General features: G+C 44.1%; 8 protein-coding genes across 8 annotated transcripts; 3 read left to right on the top strand and 5 right to left on the bottom strand. All coding sequences in view use genetic code 12, as the record gives it.

The window, feature by feature from the left end:
* Positions 1 to 54: 54 nt before the first annotated feature.
* Positions 55 to 573, top strand: PSN45_000929 (uncharacterized protein; the record flags this gene model as incomplete). Its single annotated transcript, XM_066157555.1, has 1 exon — positions 55 to 573. The coding sequence occupies one exon, from the start codon at positions 55 to 57 to the stop codon at positions 571 to 573; it is 519 nt and encodes a 172-aa protein (XP_066013652.1).
* A 102-nt stretch (positions 574 to 675) lies between these two features.
* On the bottom strand, positions 676 to 1,509 carry NUP57 (Nucleoporin nup57; the record flags this gene model as incomplete). The annotated part of the gene is made up of 1 exon (XM_066157554.1): positions 676 to 1,509. The coding sequence occupies one exon, from the start codon at positions 1,507 to 1,509 to the stop codon at positions 676 to 678; it is 834 nt and encodes a 277-aa protein (XP_066013651.1).
* Positions 1,510 to 2,526: 1,017 nt separating this feature from the next.
* On the bottom strand, positions 2,527 to 3,036 carry NdufA8 (ndufa8, NADH-ubiquinone oxidoreductase complex I 19kd subunit; the record flags this gene model as incomplete). Its single annotated transcript, XM_006688924.1, has 1 exon — positions 2,527 to 3,036. The coding sequence occupies one exon, from the start codon at positions 3,034 to 3,036 to the stop codon at positions 2,527 to 2,529; it is 510 nt and encodes a 169-aa protein (XP_006688987.1).
* Positions 3,037 to 3,739: 703 nt separating this feature from the next.
* Positions 3,740 to 4,417, bottom strand: PSN45_000926 (uncharacterized protein; the record flags this gene model as incomplete). Its single annotated transcript, XM_006688313.2, has 1 exon — positions 3,740 to 4,417. The coding sequence occupies one exon, from the start codon at positions 4,415 to 4,417 to the stop codon at positions 3,740 to 3,742; it is 678 nt and encodes a 225-aa protein (XP_006688376.1).
* Positions 4,418 to 7,189: 2,772 nt separating this feature from the next.
* RFG1 (slightly ste11-like protein) lies at positions 7,190 to 8,248 on the top strand (the record flags this gene model as incomplete). Its single annotated transcript, XM_006688312.2, has 1 exon — positions 7,190 to 8,248. The coding sequence occupies one exon, from the start codon at positions 7,190 to 7,192 to the stop codon at positions 8,246 to 8,248; it is 1,059 nt and encodes a 352-aa protein (XP_006688375.1).
* Positions 8,249 to 10,041: 1,793 nt separating this feature from the next.
* On the bottom strand, positions 10,042 to 11,244 carry PSN45_000924 (aspartate aminotransferase/Glutamic oxaloacetic transaminase AAT2/GOT1; the record flags this gene model as incomplete). Its single annotated transcript, XM_006688311.2, has 1 exon — positions 10,042 to 11,244. The coding sequence occupies one exon, from the start codon at positions 11,242 to 11,244 to the stop codon at positions 10,042 to 10,044; it is 1,203 nt and encodes a 400-aa protein (XP_006688374.1).
* Positions 11,245 to 11,631: 387 nt separating this feature from the next.
* PSN45_000923 (uncharacterized protein) lies at positions 11,632 to 12,831 on the bottom strand (the record flags this gene model as incomplete). The annotated part of the gene is made up of 1 exon (XM_066157553.1): positions 11,632 to 12,831. One exon carries the CDS (start codon positions 12,829 to 12,831, stop codon positions 11,632 to 11,634), a length of 1,200 nt encoding a protein of 399 aa, XP_066013650.1.
* A 381-nt stretch (positions 12,832 to 13,212) lies between these two features.
* On the top strand, positions 13,213 to 14,409 carry PSN45_000922 (uncharacterized protein; the record flags this gene model as incomplete). Its single annotated transcript, XM_006688309.1, has 1 exon — positions 13,213 to 14,409. One exon carries the CDS (start codon positions 13,213 to 13,215, stop codon positions 14,407 to 14,409), a length of 1,197 nt encoding a protein of 398 aa, XP_006688372.1.
* Positions 14,410 to 14,618: the final 209 nt, after the last annotated feature.

Here is a 14,618-nt window from a genome sequence, read left to right as displayed (position 1 = left end):
ATAGATAAACAGTTTCGCGATCAGATTCGCGATGCCATAAAATCTCCAGATTCTATGAGCACAGTTGGGCATATATTCCGCAAAATCAGACTCACGCCCAGTCCCAGTACCTCGGGTGAGGTGCGGCATCTCTACGAGAGCTTCAGAAGAATAGGGAACATTGAGTCGTTCTACCTCCCCAAAGATCCACGAGGCTTGGCCAAATTCCATAATGAGGTGCACATTCTCTGGAACATCTCCAACACATCTTCCCTAGATCCATTCACACCGTACCAACCACCAAAGGACGCTGCGTACATTGAGAGCCTCAAGACACGACTATCGGCACATTTGCATCGAATTGTAGCGGTTCCTCGGTATCAGCTTGTACATAAAAATTTGGACTACCTTGAGGGAAAGTCTAGTATCGAGTTTCGATACCAGACCACTCTGAAGGATAAGTTCACGGTTAGCCAGAGTCACGTGCGTCAACCCTTTTGTCTCTTGGATGTGGAGGATAAGAATGTGGCTAAGCGGATCAAGAAGAGCTTGCGGTTCAATTTTGAGAAGTTCACCAAGATCGATGTGCTATAGAAGAGCATTATCAGTATTATATTTTAGAAAGGTTAGTAGTGTCAGGGTACGCTTGGTCTACTAGATGCTAATGTACATTATTCTATTCATCAGAGATGTGGTCTACTTGAGCTTGTCAGCCAAATCCAAGTCCTTGTGCAACACTTCATTCACGTAGTTCAAGCCCTTTTGCTGCTTTAACAACAACTTCGAGATCTTTGTGATAAGCTCTTCATTGTTGTTGACCTCCAACTCATTCACATTCAGGTCAGCCAAGTTCTTGTCCATAAGATTTTCGTTCATAAGGGTAATAGAGCTGTTAAATTGCAAATCCAAATGCTCCGATTTCTCCTTTAAGATAGTCAACCTGGCAAACAAGTCGTTCAACTTACTCAACGAGTTGTTTGGATCGTTCAACTTATCGCTCAACATCTCAAAGTGCTTGGAGATTTCTTCCTCTTCAGGCAGCAAAGGGTATCCCTTCAACTTCAAAATCGCCAAGATGGTTGCCAACCGCAACAATCTTCTCGACAATTTGACATGCTTGGCTTTGCAACCTTTAATTCGATCACTGTTCTCCAAGTCGTGCTTCGACGACAACTTTATCTGGTTGTCGTTGATGAGGTTCAACAAATATCGGGACTTCTTGACATGGTCCAATTGTGTCTCAACTCGGCTGCTCATGTCACTGACAGACGTTATCTTCACCGGGTAATACTGGTTCGACGGTCTTTCCGACATGGCTTTGTTCCAGTCATCGGGCGACTCGTTGGCAGGTCTGGGCTGGTTGAGCAACACTTGTAAGTCATTTTCGTTTACCTTATTGTAGAAATGGGTTTTCAACTTGCAATTTGCCGAAGAAGGGTCCCATTGCTCCTTGATTTTGTTCAACTGGTCGGCGATGGATGGCGTGTACACGGTTTTATCTTTTTCACTCAAGACATTGTTACCGAGCATGGTGTTGTTGGATGTGAAGAGGCCATACGAGGAGTTGGCATTGTTGGTATTGTTATTGGTGTTGCCGCCGAAAAGGCCTCCGCTGGTGTTGTTGGTATTGGCGTTGGTGCTTCCAAAAAGACCTCCAGTTGTGTTTGTGTTTGTGTTCGTGTTAGCATTACCACCGAAGAGCCCTCCGCCAGTGTTTGCATTAGTATTAGTATTACCACCAAAGAGTCCTCCGCTATTTGTATTTGCATTATTATTACCACCAAAGAGTCCTCCGCTGTTTGTATTAGTATTAGTATTACCGCCAAAGAGTCCTCCACTGTTTGCATTTGTGTTTGTATTTGTATTTGCGTTTGAGTTACCACCAAAAAGCCCTCCACCATTTGTATTTGATGTGTTACCAGTAGAGTTATTTCCAAAGAGGCCACCCAGTGGTTTACTGCCAAATAAGCCTCCTGAATTTTGGCTATTATTGTTGTTGTTGCCAAACATCCCGCCAGAACTCTGGTTATTGCTGTTGTTGGTGCTGCCAAAAAGCCCACCAGTTGATCCAGCAGTAGCTGTGTTGTTGTTGCCAAATAAACCGCCCGACGACGTGTTTGTGCTAGCGTTGGAACTAAACAAGCCGCCAGATGGCGCAGTGGTGGCCGCTGGAGCTGCGGGAGTGGTGGTTCCAAATAACCCATTTGAGGTGGAAGGATTGTTGTTGTTTCCAAACAACGGTTTTTGACCTAATTGAGAGGCGTTATTGGAGGACTGACTGGCGCCAAACATTGAAGGCTGATTGTTTGTAGTACTTGTGTTGCCAAAGAGCCCACCAGATGATTGACTGGGCTGATTGAACGAAGTGTTTGCCGTCCCGAACATTGTTTGAGTTTGCGAAGAAAAGTTCGATGAGTGAAAAGTGAGCATTGGAGAGGTACACCAAAACCTTGAAACAACCGAAAACACAGTAAACAAAGAAACCAAAATTACTGGCAATACGTCTGATGGACCGTTATAAATATACATTATCTATATGCTGAGTGATTAGTTTTGAGACTCCTTCAGTTTCAAGAACTCTTTAGAAATCTTCTTGTCATTAGAAGTACCCGTATAAATTGGGTTCTCCTTCAAGTGGATCTGTTCCTTGACACCGGGAATCTGCTTGGTCAACTTTAAGTTAGCAAATACACACTTGTTGAAGATTTTTTCACTGTTCCTGCAAGCACCCAAGTTGTGGTTATTCTGTTCCAAACACTCGTAATTCAACTTAAACTCATCAAAACAGTACTTGTTGAGGTCACTCAACACACTGACAGCACAACGAGTGACTCTTCTTCCTTCCTTGAGGCACTCAACGGTTCCTCCGTTATTTGCGTCCTTGCACAACAAAAAGTCATCGTTGTAGGGTTTGCAACGAGCACCAATAAAATATGCGGCCGATAACAAGGGCGCCGACGTGGCTCCTACTTCCTCGACTTCGGGAATGTCGGCGGGCAAAGGGTTTTTGTCGACGTTTTCCCATTCATGTCTTGCAATATTGAATTCTCCCAACATGGTCGTGGTATTTGAATTTGTCGATTTATTACTGGTTGTCAAATTTTGCGAGTGCGCGGGTGTACATGCAGGCGAATGGCAGAGTATGAAAAGTATATTGATGAAATGGGACTTTGTGTACGTAGATATCCTTGGTGGGAGCTGGTGTATGTGTGCGTGGTAGATGCAACCTAGGAAATGGGCTTTTCTGCGAATAAACTAGGTATGCACTAGCTGGGAAGAAAAAGTCAACAGCACCAATACGATTTTTGCAGTAATAAGTCAATGTGCTGAAACAGATGATCCCAACATGAAGAAACTGAACTGTCAGGCAATAGAACCCATCAATTGTTGTGTATTTAACTGTGTAACCATTTGGATGGCCGATACAGACTCAGCTCCGCGCACCAGTTCTGATGTTGAAAGTTACTAAACCATTTCTTATGTAGAAAAGGTGAACCCCAGTTCTGGTATAGGAAGCGTGAGCACCCATTAGTTCTATCGTAGAAAGAGTGCTAATCTCCTTCGTTTCTGTTGCACTAGGTCTCCAGTGTCCTGTTTTGGTAGTAGGTGAATTCTGCAGTATGGATAATCAGTTTTTTAGTAGTGCAGTTCAACCCAGTCACTACCGGCCTAGTCTTGAACTCCAACGTATGTGTTCAATAAAAAGACCAGGCTATGCATTGTTCTTGTGTCCGCTGAATAAAACAGGTGTGACTAACTCCTACGGATTGATCGAGTCAAGAATCTTTCTCACCTTGAACAACTCAAACTTGTCCTCCGAATCCAAGTTCTTCAAGCTTCCCAAAAAGGACCTGAGCTCCAATAGTAAACTCTTGAACTTCTTGAGATTTACCAAACCGTGGTTGGTAATTAGTTGTAAATTGTTAATGTTCAAGCTCAAATTCAACATATTCTTTGCCAACTGAACTGACTGTTTGGGGTTCGGCGATCCCGTGGACCCAAGAACAAGGAGCCCGTCCAAGTTGCTGATGAGCTTGTTGGTCAACAAAACCGCGTTGATTTTAAACTTGACCCGATTCAAGTCTGTCTGAAACTGTAACACCTGGTTAAACTGGCCATTGACCTTATTGAACTTGAAAATCACTGCTTGGAGCTTCAAGTTGAAGTTATTCAAGTCTACCGAAATCGAGTTGATCAATTCGGCCGAGCCGTCCAAGCTGAGACTGAGTTTGATGAACTGGTCAAAATTGTTATTGATGAGGTGTATCAATTCCTGGTTGAGCTGCGAGTGGAGGACCGCGAGCTCTTTGGTAAGCAAATCAATCGACTCGAACCGGTAGTTCTTGTGGAGAAACGGGTCCACGTCGAACGACGGCTCATTGATGAGGTCTCGAAGGTTTTTGTTGGAGAATTCGTCAATATCAAGGTCGAGCGACATGATGTTGAAGAAAAAGCGCGACTGCAAAAAGTTAGTAGTTGAAGGTCTGGATGTGTTGCGTCGATGTTCGGTGGCATGGGACGATGTTGGATGGTATGGGTCGATATTGGATGGTATGGGTCGGTGCTGGGTGGGTGTGGAAGATGCCCGAGAAGCTGGAGAGACATTAAATGGTTAAAGAATCGGTTTTATTATCTAATGCCATAAACTATCCTGCTGTAGACATCTAATTGCCCAAAGAACAAACCAACGCCCCATCCACACAATCCCAGCCTCTATTTTATTCACAGCACTATCAATATTCGTATTGATGTAGACATTTGGCACAAAGACAGAACCTGACAAACAAGATCACAAGTCCACAATCACTAAACTACAACGATTACAGCCACAAAAGCACAAACACAAACACCACCAAATGCTCAGTGCCTGGCATGTACCAGCCAGCACCACCAGGTCCTTTTCCAGGTTAAACGGAAGGTTATGAACTAGTGCCAGTCCCTATTGTCCTCATTCCAAACTATCTCTACAATCGCAACCTCTGGAATGCTAACACAATCACCTTCAACAATGCCACCCTTACCCTAAACAAACAGAATAGACGACAATTTACAGACCCTTAAACCACCGGTCAAAAGTTGCCCCCACAATGAGCAACCGAAAACCTACAATTTCAGGCTATTGTTGATCTGGCACTGCAACAATCACCCGAATCCCAAACAATGGCGAGGATGCTGCGTTACATAGGCTCAACGCAGTGCATCAACTTCATGAGATCATCTCCTAACCCTATTGTTAAAGTATTATCTAAAAGCAGAATAAATCGGTTAAAAATGACGGGTGACCGTATCGTTACGCAAGCCTCATTCAAATCTTGTCTAAACCCTATTCCTTAAACGGGAAAAATAAATAATATTTCAGGAGACGATTGGTCAAGATTAGGAAAACTCCCATTTAACTTTCACAGACTGAATTACACTCCGCTAATGCCCTGGCGCATTATGAATGAAGTGATCAGCGGCCAGTTGTACAACGCGGACAACCAACCTTCCTCGACAGGCCCATCTACCCTTGCATATGGACAGTATTTTGTGTCTATCAAGCAATTGGTTGGTCGATGTGCCTTGTGCATGTGAAAAACATCCCGAACCCCTGAGTACATACATCTGCCTGCACGGCTTATCGGTATGCGAGACGACCAGCTACGACTGGGGGCCGGGGTAAAAAAAAAATCTGAATTAGCGGTGGGTGGACGTAGCCGCCCTGGGCAGGGCACGCAATGTAGGGGCGGGAAATAATAACCGGGAAGATACCCAATTGTTATAATAGGAAATAAAGTTAAATAAGTTGCCTTGATGATGCTACGTATTGTTCATATGTGCAAACGAATTCGAAATTGGTAACCGCAAAGTTAGTGAATAACTATACAGACTACCCCTTTATTTGAACGATTACCGACCCAAATTTTAGGTTAGAGCTGCAATTATAGTTCATGTAGTTGAATGTTCCAATTGCTAGTAGGTGCTAATAAATGGAGCGATTTGGAATTATGGTTGGGCTGTCAACAGTCTTGTCTTAGGCAATGTATCATTTCTTAAATATGAACCGAGTATGTATAAGTGACGGTGGAATGCAGCGTTAAGGTGACGGTTCAAGAAAGAAATTAGAGCAAAAAAAGTCTCAAAAGAAATAAATACCCAGAAATAAAAAATGATAGTGAAATTACTAAGGTACCCCCCGAACGCTGCAGCATTATGACAAACCGGGGTCGGGCTCATGGATCGGATGCACGAGGCAGTGGACAAAGATCTCTTGAATCGAAACCATAATGGCGGTAGGGTGAAGTCGGCTAATTTATCGACATTCATCAACGATGGGCTAATTAAATCGAATCGTAGATTGAATCTAATAGTCTGCAATATAACACTAAATTTGACTTCATTGACATGTTTTTAGTATCGTCAGCAACAAGAGGTAAACAATTATTTTTTATGCACCTACAGGAGGTTGATGTATGGTGGATACACTTGCCTAAATTCACGCACTTTATGTCCGTACCTTACATATTGTTTTCTCAACGAGAGGTCTCATTTGTTTCGCTCTTACATAATGGAGGCACGACTGTAGGAAATTACTACAAGTGATGGTAAACAGTCCTAGTTTTGATTATTATGCACCAGCGATCCTTTTGTAATTTTTGGGGGTCCACAAACAAATGGTCAATAATGGTGTCTCGGGATAGTGGACCACCGGACTTAACTCTATTTTGTTCTTCAAGGGGATGATGAGATGATTTCCCATTGTAGCCCATGGGCTGGCCGTGGGGGGGATTGGACATTTTTGATCAACTCTAACACCAATTCATGCTAGCGGGTGGAGGGAACGAGGTCGTGTGCCCGGCCTTGTTATGTTTTTCTTTTGATTTATTGCGCAATCTTATTTGATTTTAGAAAAATAAATAAAACATCAAATTGGTGGTGAATTTTTTTTTTAGCTAGGATATTGCAGGAACGCCAAAGGGGAAAAATTATTTTTTGATTTTTTTTTGGTGTATCCACAAAACCTATAAAATTGATCAAAAACTTATTTAAGAACTCCAAATCTCCTCATTATTCAATCAACTGAATTTTTAATCATCTGTGTTAACTTAAGTCGCATTGAGTTTGGACATCTTCACAGCCCCCGTGTCAGCCCGCCCACACTTTTCAATTTTACTTATTGCAACAGGATTGTTCAATTCTTAAGGTCAATTTCACTTCTCTCAACCCTCCTATGTCAACTGCCATTTATTACAATCCAGAAGAAAGACACAGCTTACCTTCATTATCTTCCATCATGAATACTCAACAACCACAACCCACCGCGGCCGGGCCCGCGGCCACCTCCCAGCTCCAACCCAATGGGTCCATCTCGGGGCAATCTGTCAGTGGAGACCTGGAACTATTTTCCACTGCGGGCTCTCAGACTTCCACCGCCCACACCACGCCGGCGTCGCTGTTCTCCGGGCTGTCTCTGGGCAGCGGTCAATATTATGGGGAAGGCAAGTGCTCCTGTAAATCCAACGCCAACCGTATCCCCAGACCCCGGAATGCGTTTATTTTATTCAGGCAAAAATATCATCAGAGTGTATTAGACGAAGGTAGTGTCATCAGAACCAACCCAGAAGTGTCAAGGGAATTGGGTAGAAGATGGAGAGCCCTCCCCAATGAAGAAAGAGACCATTGGAACAAATTGGCAGAAGAAGAAAAGACCAACCATGCAAAAAAATTCCCTGGATATAGGTATACTCCCAGGAGAAACGGCAAAGGTAAGATATGTGACTTCTGTAAGCAGAAAAATTTGCGTCAGCAACAACTTCAGTTACACAACCATCAAATGCTCCAGTTGCAACAAGACCAGTACACTTCATACATGTTACAACAGCAACAAGCTATGCAACAGTTGGTACCTTCGGGTCAAAACTTGCCTCCGCAGTTTAATCAACAGTATCAACAGACGCCCCAATCTTCCAACGTTAATTTGCAACAACCTTATAATAATATGGTGTATCTCCCCCAGAATCCCATTCAATCGAACTTTCAGTTTCAGTACAATAATGAGTTTGTGCCCGGTACTCAGGAGAAATTGAGTCCACTTTCGCTGATGCCCATGCCTTATGACCACCATTACCATCATCAACAACCACTGCAGATGCCTCAAGTGCAAGTCCAACAGGGACAACCGCAGCAACAGCCTCAGTTTGCCATTGGCTATGAACAGTCCAGGTTCAATTCTTTACCTACGCCCGTTGGTACCAATGCGTCCGGATATGGATTCGATTATCAGAGTTAACGATTATTTTTAGGCCTTTTCAGTTTTTTTTGTATAATATAATGAGTTATGTAGTTTAGTACAAGAGTCGTTTAGAGGTATTTCGAAAGGTTTGAAAAGTTGGTTTGTTTCGTTTGGTTTATCAGTTTAAGAGTTGGTTTGTTTCGAAAGTGTGCACAAGTTTCAGGCCTAGTTTTAGTCATTTCAGAAGCCAGGGTTAATTTCAAAGCTAGTTTTAACCCGTTTCAAAAAAAATTGCTTCGTTTGTTGTCAGTAGGTTGCATTACTAATTTTCACGCTTTAGACAGGCGTGGCTTGTACGACGTGTGGTTGCAGGCGTACAAAGAGCGGTTTTACTTGCGAGCATCGAGCTGCCCTGATGAACAATAACGCATTAGGAGTGCCGTTCGTCTAAAGTCACCCGGAATACAGGTGAGATTCCGGCACCCTCGATTTTCCATTTACATCTAGTAATAAGCCAATCATGCACGCCGTTGGTGGGTAGTGCTTTCAGGAACCGTGCAGGATGGGAGTTCCTGCAGGGGTGGCGTCAAATAAGGACTACTGTGGACCGCTGAATGCAATAAAGATATATGCATGCCTAATGGGGTAAAGGCATGTGCGGTAAAATTCCGCATATATATGGACTCCACGCAGAACTCAGCCTGAGGGCGTATAGGTGCGTCATTTGTGCTATTTGCCTTGCTAAACGGTTTTAATCCTTTTTTCGGTCCCCTCGGTCCAGGGGCATCGGCTCACCACATGGGCAAAAAAGCCTTATCTCAAAACTCTTGCATTCAAGCAGAATTTTAAGTCTTAGTACAGAATCACCTGAAACGGGACCTTGTAACCACACAATTTTTACCCTTAGGGCAGCTAAAGTGAAGGCAACTTAAGTAAAACCACAGGTCCTTTTGGATGATTTTGCGCTTCCACCAGAATTAACACCGACTAGATCACGCAATTGTCCCACCAAACCCAATTGACTATGTACAGTAGTATCTGCCTTACTCTCACCTGACACCTAACTCTCACCTGACACCCACCTCTCCTATTCACCGTTGGGATTTCTTTTTCTGGTGCAAACGACAACGACAACAAATAGGCATCTATCCTAGCCGTTAGACAATGTGTTAGGCTAAATTTTGAGGGCATGGCACGAAAGAGAGGCGCGACCAACATCTACTGCTGCCGGTGCCTCGTAAAGGTCTAGTCATGTGACTTACCTTGTCGATCATTTGGAGCCTGCTCAAGTTCGAATGTGTGAGAGGTCAAAATAGACTATAGGGGAGAGATGTTATGGCACCTACTTTGTCCTAGTGGCGCTAATACCGAGGAACCAATGGCATTGATTTGTTCCACTTTGACTATTCGCTGATTTTTTGTTCTTCCTTAACTTTGATTTAAATCTTAATACTCGCAAATTTTGGGTTATAGTTTCTAAGTTGAATGAAAGAAGAAAAAAGAAAGTGAACCGTTAATTTTGCCTCTAAAATATCAAATAAGTCCTTTCTCGATAAATAATACACGGAGGTTTATACAACAGTGTTAGCAAGCCGGTAAGTACAAATTTAAAATCCATGTTGCAATTAATTAATCTTCATCAAAGGTTGCGATTTTGCAGCCGCACTATCGATATCCGATTCAACTGTCTAGTACCATTGCTGCCAGTGGCTTGACTGCAGGATGTCTGTCAGAGATAGTTATACGTTCATTGTCTTCTATCTGTTAAAGCTCTACTCTAACATGTCTTTTCATAATGTTAGTAAATTCCCACTAACCCGTATGAAGATAATGCTACTAAACCCTAACTATCAGCTTCTAACCACTGCATCAAATGCAGCACAGAAGGAATCAACGTTACGATCGCTCAAACCTGCCACATTGACTCTTCCACTCTTAGGAAGAAACACATGATGCTCATCGAGAAGTTTCTTACTTTGTTGCTCGGTCAAGCCAGAGTACCAGAAAAGACCTCGTTGAGTCTTGACATGTTCCCAAGTTCCTGGGGTTTTATACTTCTCGGTGAGCAACTCGTACACAGTGGCCCTGGTGGTTCTTAAACGTGAACTCATGTCCTGCAAGTCCTTTTTCCACTGGGTCAAAAGCTCATCATTCTTGGTGATAAGAGCCATTAGTCTAGCACCATACGCGGGAGAACTCGAGCACTCGGCACGATACATGTATCTCAACTGATCTAGCACAAGCGGAGTGTGGGCCACATCGTTGACCACCACGTGCAAGCACCCCAATCTTTCTCCATACAATCCAAGGTTCTTGGAAAACGACTGACACACAACCACCTCGCAGCCCACCTCAATGAACTTCTGGATAGGCAAACCGTCAGTCTCCATCGACCCCGTGGCAAATCCCTGATATGCCGCGTCAATAAACGGAATCAAATCTCTTTTCTTCATGATCTCAGCCACTTGCAGCCATTGCTCGATCGTCAAATCCGCAGCAGTAGGGTTATGACAACACAATTGCAAAATGAACACGGACTTGGCGGGAGCAGCGTTGAGCAGGCGCAACATCGCGTTGAAGTCCACTTGCTTCTTCTCCGTGTCGTAGTACGAGTACGTGGTGACAGTACCTCCAGCCTGTTTAATTAAAGGAAGGTAGTTGGGCCACGCGGGAACCCCGAGATAAAAGTTCTTGTAGCCTGAACTCTGACTGAGAAACAAGGCTCCGAGGTGACATGCTCCAGTTCCACCGATGGTTTGGCACGAGGCCACCAACTTTTTGGACACGAGTGTTTCACCTATGATGACCTTGGCAGCATTTTGCACAAAATCAGGCAATCCCAAGCAAAACGTATAATCGTGCCCATAGTTTTCCTCGTGGTACAAGGCCTTGGCTCTGCGGACGACAGGGAGCGTGAAGGAGTTTCCATCCTCTCCTCTATAGACACCGATACTGACATCAATTTTATTGGGGTCCGAGTCGTTTGCCAATTTTATCCGGAGATCGTTGAATTCGTCAGCGGGCTGGAGCTCAAGGTGGGAAAACTGACTCATCTTTGGGACCGGTAAAATGGGGGTCGAATATGCCTATTATATACTATCGAGGGTTGGTGGATGAGGTTGGGTGAAAGTCCGACACTGAGCGGCGTTTTCCTGCAGGGAACCCAGATGATGGATAAGGTCGACCAGATTGCACAGGCTGTGAGCCACAGTCGGTAAACCCCTAGTGGAGCTAAAGGAAGGTCAGTAGCGGTGTCCGTTTTTGTGGAGCTGGTTTTGTGGTGAAGAAGGTGCAGTTGGTGTTTCGCAGCCACCTTGTGGATTCAAGATAATTACCACCTCAACTACCTCTGCTCTGGTCCACTAGCAATCCTCTCTTTGCCGTGGCCCACTTCTACTTCTTGCTGTTATATAATTGTACATTAATCGTTAATTAACCACTCAACCCTGATTCAATCTACTATACAAACGGTACGCCTCTATCTCACCATAGGTCAATACCAACTCCGACGCATCGATCACCACAAACCTGAACACATACCGCTTGATAAAGTCCATCAACTTGAACGCTTTGGCATCCTTATGGTTCAACTGGAGTTGGTGTATGATTGCCTGGACCAGCTCAAGAAGCCGTTGTATTTGGAGATAATACTCTTGCTTCAGTCTTTGGAACTCGAGCCGTTGACTCAGCGTGTAGCTGGCAAAAGACGGCAACACCGGGAATGAGGGATGCTTCAACTCGTTGTTATCGAGCAGAGTAAAGTTGGAAGACGACCTTTTACTCTTGGCAGAATTCATGGTAGCAGTTGTGCTGACACTGTTACGGCCGCTATAAGGCACGCTTGGAAGCAGAATGTTGGAGTTCATCGAACTCGTCAGCTCACGGTGTTTTTTGATCTTATTGTAGATATACGACTTGGAAAGAAGTGAGTTCAATGCCTGCTGTCTTTTACTTTCCTCTTCCACAATCTCTTCGTGTTCACGTTCTTTATGTGGGCTTGATCCGTTACTGTTGGCATTGCTATTATTGTTGGAGACTATCGACAGAAACCGTCTGCGGCCCAAGTACGGTCCACTTGAAGATGTCAGAGTGTGCTTCCCATTACCGAGACCTGAGAAGTTGGTTGTATTAATATTGGCACTGGAATGGGAAAAAAACGAGTGATGGGTCTTTAATGATGTTGTGGAAGACTGATTGGATACGGTGCGGTTGAGCAGCTTGCCTTCATCGGGGGCAAGGTCTTCTATCTCGTCTTCGAGCTCTTCGCGAACAGAGAAGTTGTTTGTCACATCAGATCCGTACGACTGCTGGGCTGGTAACTCATAGAACTTGTACGCGGCCAAGAGCTTCTGGTAGTACATCAACAACATGTCCTCCAACGGCTGGTCCAATTTGTTGATTTCACTCGTGAGCATGATGTTGATTTCGTGGAGCATCGTCACCTTAATTTTGCAGTCCCGTATGGAGATATTGTCTCTAAACCAAATATCGTTGGGGAAGGTGACATCGGGAAGAATCTCTTTGGAGGCATCAGCTTCGAAATGCACAGATAAATCGGGGAGTGTGATGGTTGTAGGGTCGTCAACATTGAGTAGGTTTCGAAGAAACTGGACAATATAATCAAATTGCGAGGGATCCATAGGTATGGATAGTGCTAGTGACTGAAATCGCTGGACTGGAGGATCTAGGGTGTCGGGCATCGCAGGCATATGCACAAAAATGTGTTTTTGTTCAAAAGTGCCAGGTATGTTGTTTGTATATAAACAGAAAAATGCTTTTTCCGGGGGTTCAAAAAGTGATAATTGACTTTTAGGAAGGAATGTGAGATGGTATATATGTAATTATATGGTGAGTAGCCACGCCATTCAACGGTTCACGCCAAAGTCAATTCTGGGGTTGTTGACGTTTAAAGTTATCCTTGAGGATTGTGGACAGCTCGTCAACCGATGAGCGCATATACAGGACGCGCGCTCCCTCGCTCCATAAAGTCAGTTAGTCGAACAAAAGCAAGCCAGCTAGCTATGAGTTTAGGAACAAAGAAACCTAAGTTTAAACTCGATCTTAATATCAATGAACTATCAAATATCCCTCAGGTCAGTGGAGAGTGCTACATAGAGCTCAATATCCGTGACAGCAAGAAGAAATCACTTCCATCGCTCCGAGCCCTTTCCATCCGAAATAACATTCACAAGTCGCTTACTGATAACGATAATAGCGAACCGTCTCTGGGATCATCAACTCCAGCCTTCTCCTCGCCTAACAGTGAAGACAACAGGACACACACATCTAATGGTAACATTTACGTCACCACATCCTCGAAACCAATACATAACTTCAAATGTGGGTTCAACTATAAGGTGTCATGTAACTTGCGGTTTGGCATTAAGCGCCGGGAAAACTTGATTGCAGACAAGTATCTTCTCATGAAGATATTCTACGTGGGAGAAAAGCACAAGGAATTCGGCCATCACCACACCAGTAACAGGCTCGAGTTGGGAAAACTAGAAATCAATTTAGCTGAATATTTGAATTTCAATGAACCTGTTACTTCCAAGTATTTGCTTAAAGACTCGAAAGTCAACTCCATCTTGAGTTTGACCGTCCACCTATCGGAGTTGCCGGCCAGCTTCGACTTTCATACGCTGCTTCAAATCAACGATTCGGGAACTGTTTCTAAGTCTGTCACTCACCATGACACCACCTCAAAGTCCTCTTCAACTGCTCAGTCATCCTCCCACAACCAGTATAATGTCCCGCAGTTCGAACGGAGAAACATATTTGGCGGTTTGAACGACGTCATTGGATCTGAGAACAAGAAGACCGATACTTCTATCAAGCGGGAACAGTCTCCGATGTCTGATGATAGGCGTATTCAACGGTCTGGCACCAAGAAGAGTCGCAATCCTCCGGAAAAGTCGTTGGAAACGAAGGGTGACCAAGACCCTCCTGTGCTCATTGATCCCATTGTCAATGACTTGTACAAGAAGATTTTGGAGTCTACGTGGGACCCAAAACTTCATCTTCTTTTGGACTTTTCGCCGGAAGTATGCATCAATAGCATATTCAACAATTCTGCTGACGAATGGCGGCAGAAATTGAAAGATGACTTGGCGGATGACAACGACGAGGATGAAGAGGTAAGGTGCATTCATGGGTTAATTAATGAGACCAACTATAGAGAAGATTTGAGAAGTTGGAGCGTCAAAGGTGTAAACTAAGCCCGTCTGAATCTCAACTTGTTGCTGATTCTTTCCAAGGTACGCTGGGTGAGTTGTGGGAACCGTATGTACTTTGTGGGTTCCTTATCACCTTTGTCAGATGGCTGAGGTGGTGAAAGGTGAAGATATGGCTGCAAACAAAATTGCTGGTTTTCGATGCCCTTGAAATCATGGCTGCCATGATGGAATAAACTGTCGATCTTAGCATT

Source organism: Yamadazyma tenuis, chromosome 1 (genome assembly GCF_029203305.1).
Source record: "Yamadazyma tenuis chromosome 1, complete sequence".
NCBI classification, from domain to species: domain Eukaryota; kingdom Fungi; phylum Ascomycota; class Pichiomycetes; order Serinales; family Debaryomycetaceae; genus Yamadazyma; species Yamadazyma tenuis.
This window is presented reverse-complemented; position numbering and strand designations above follow the sequence as displayed.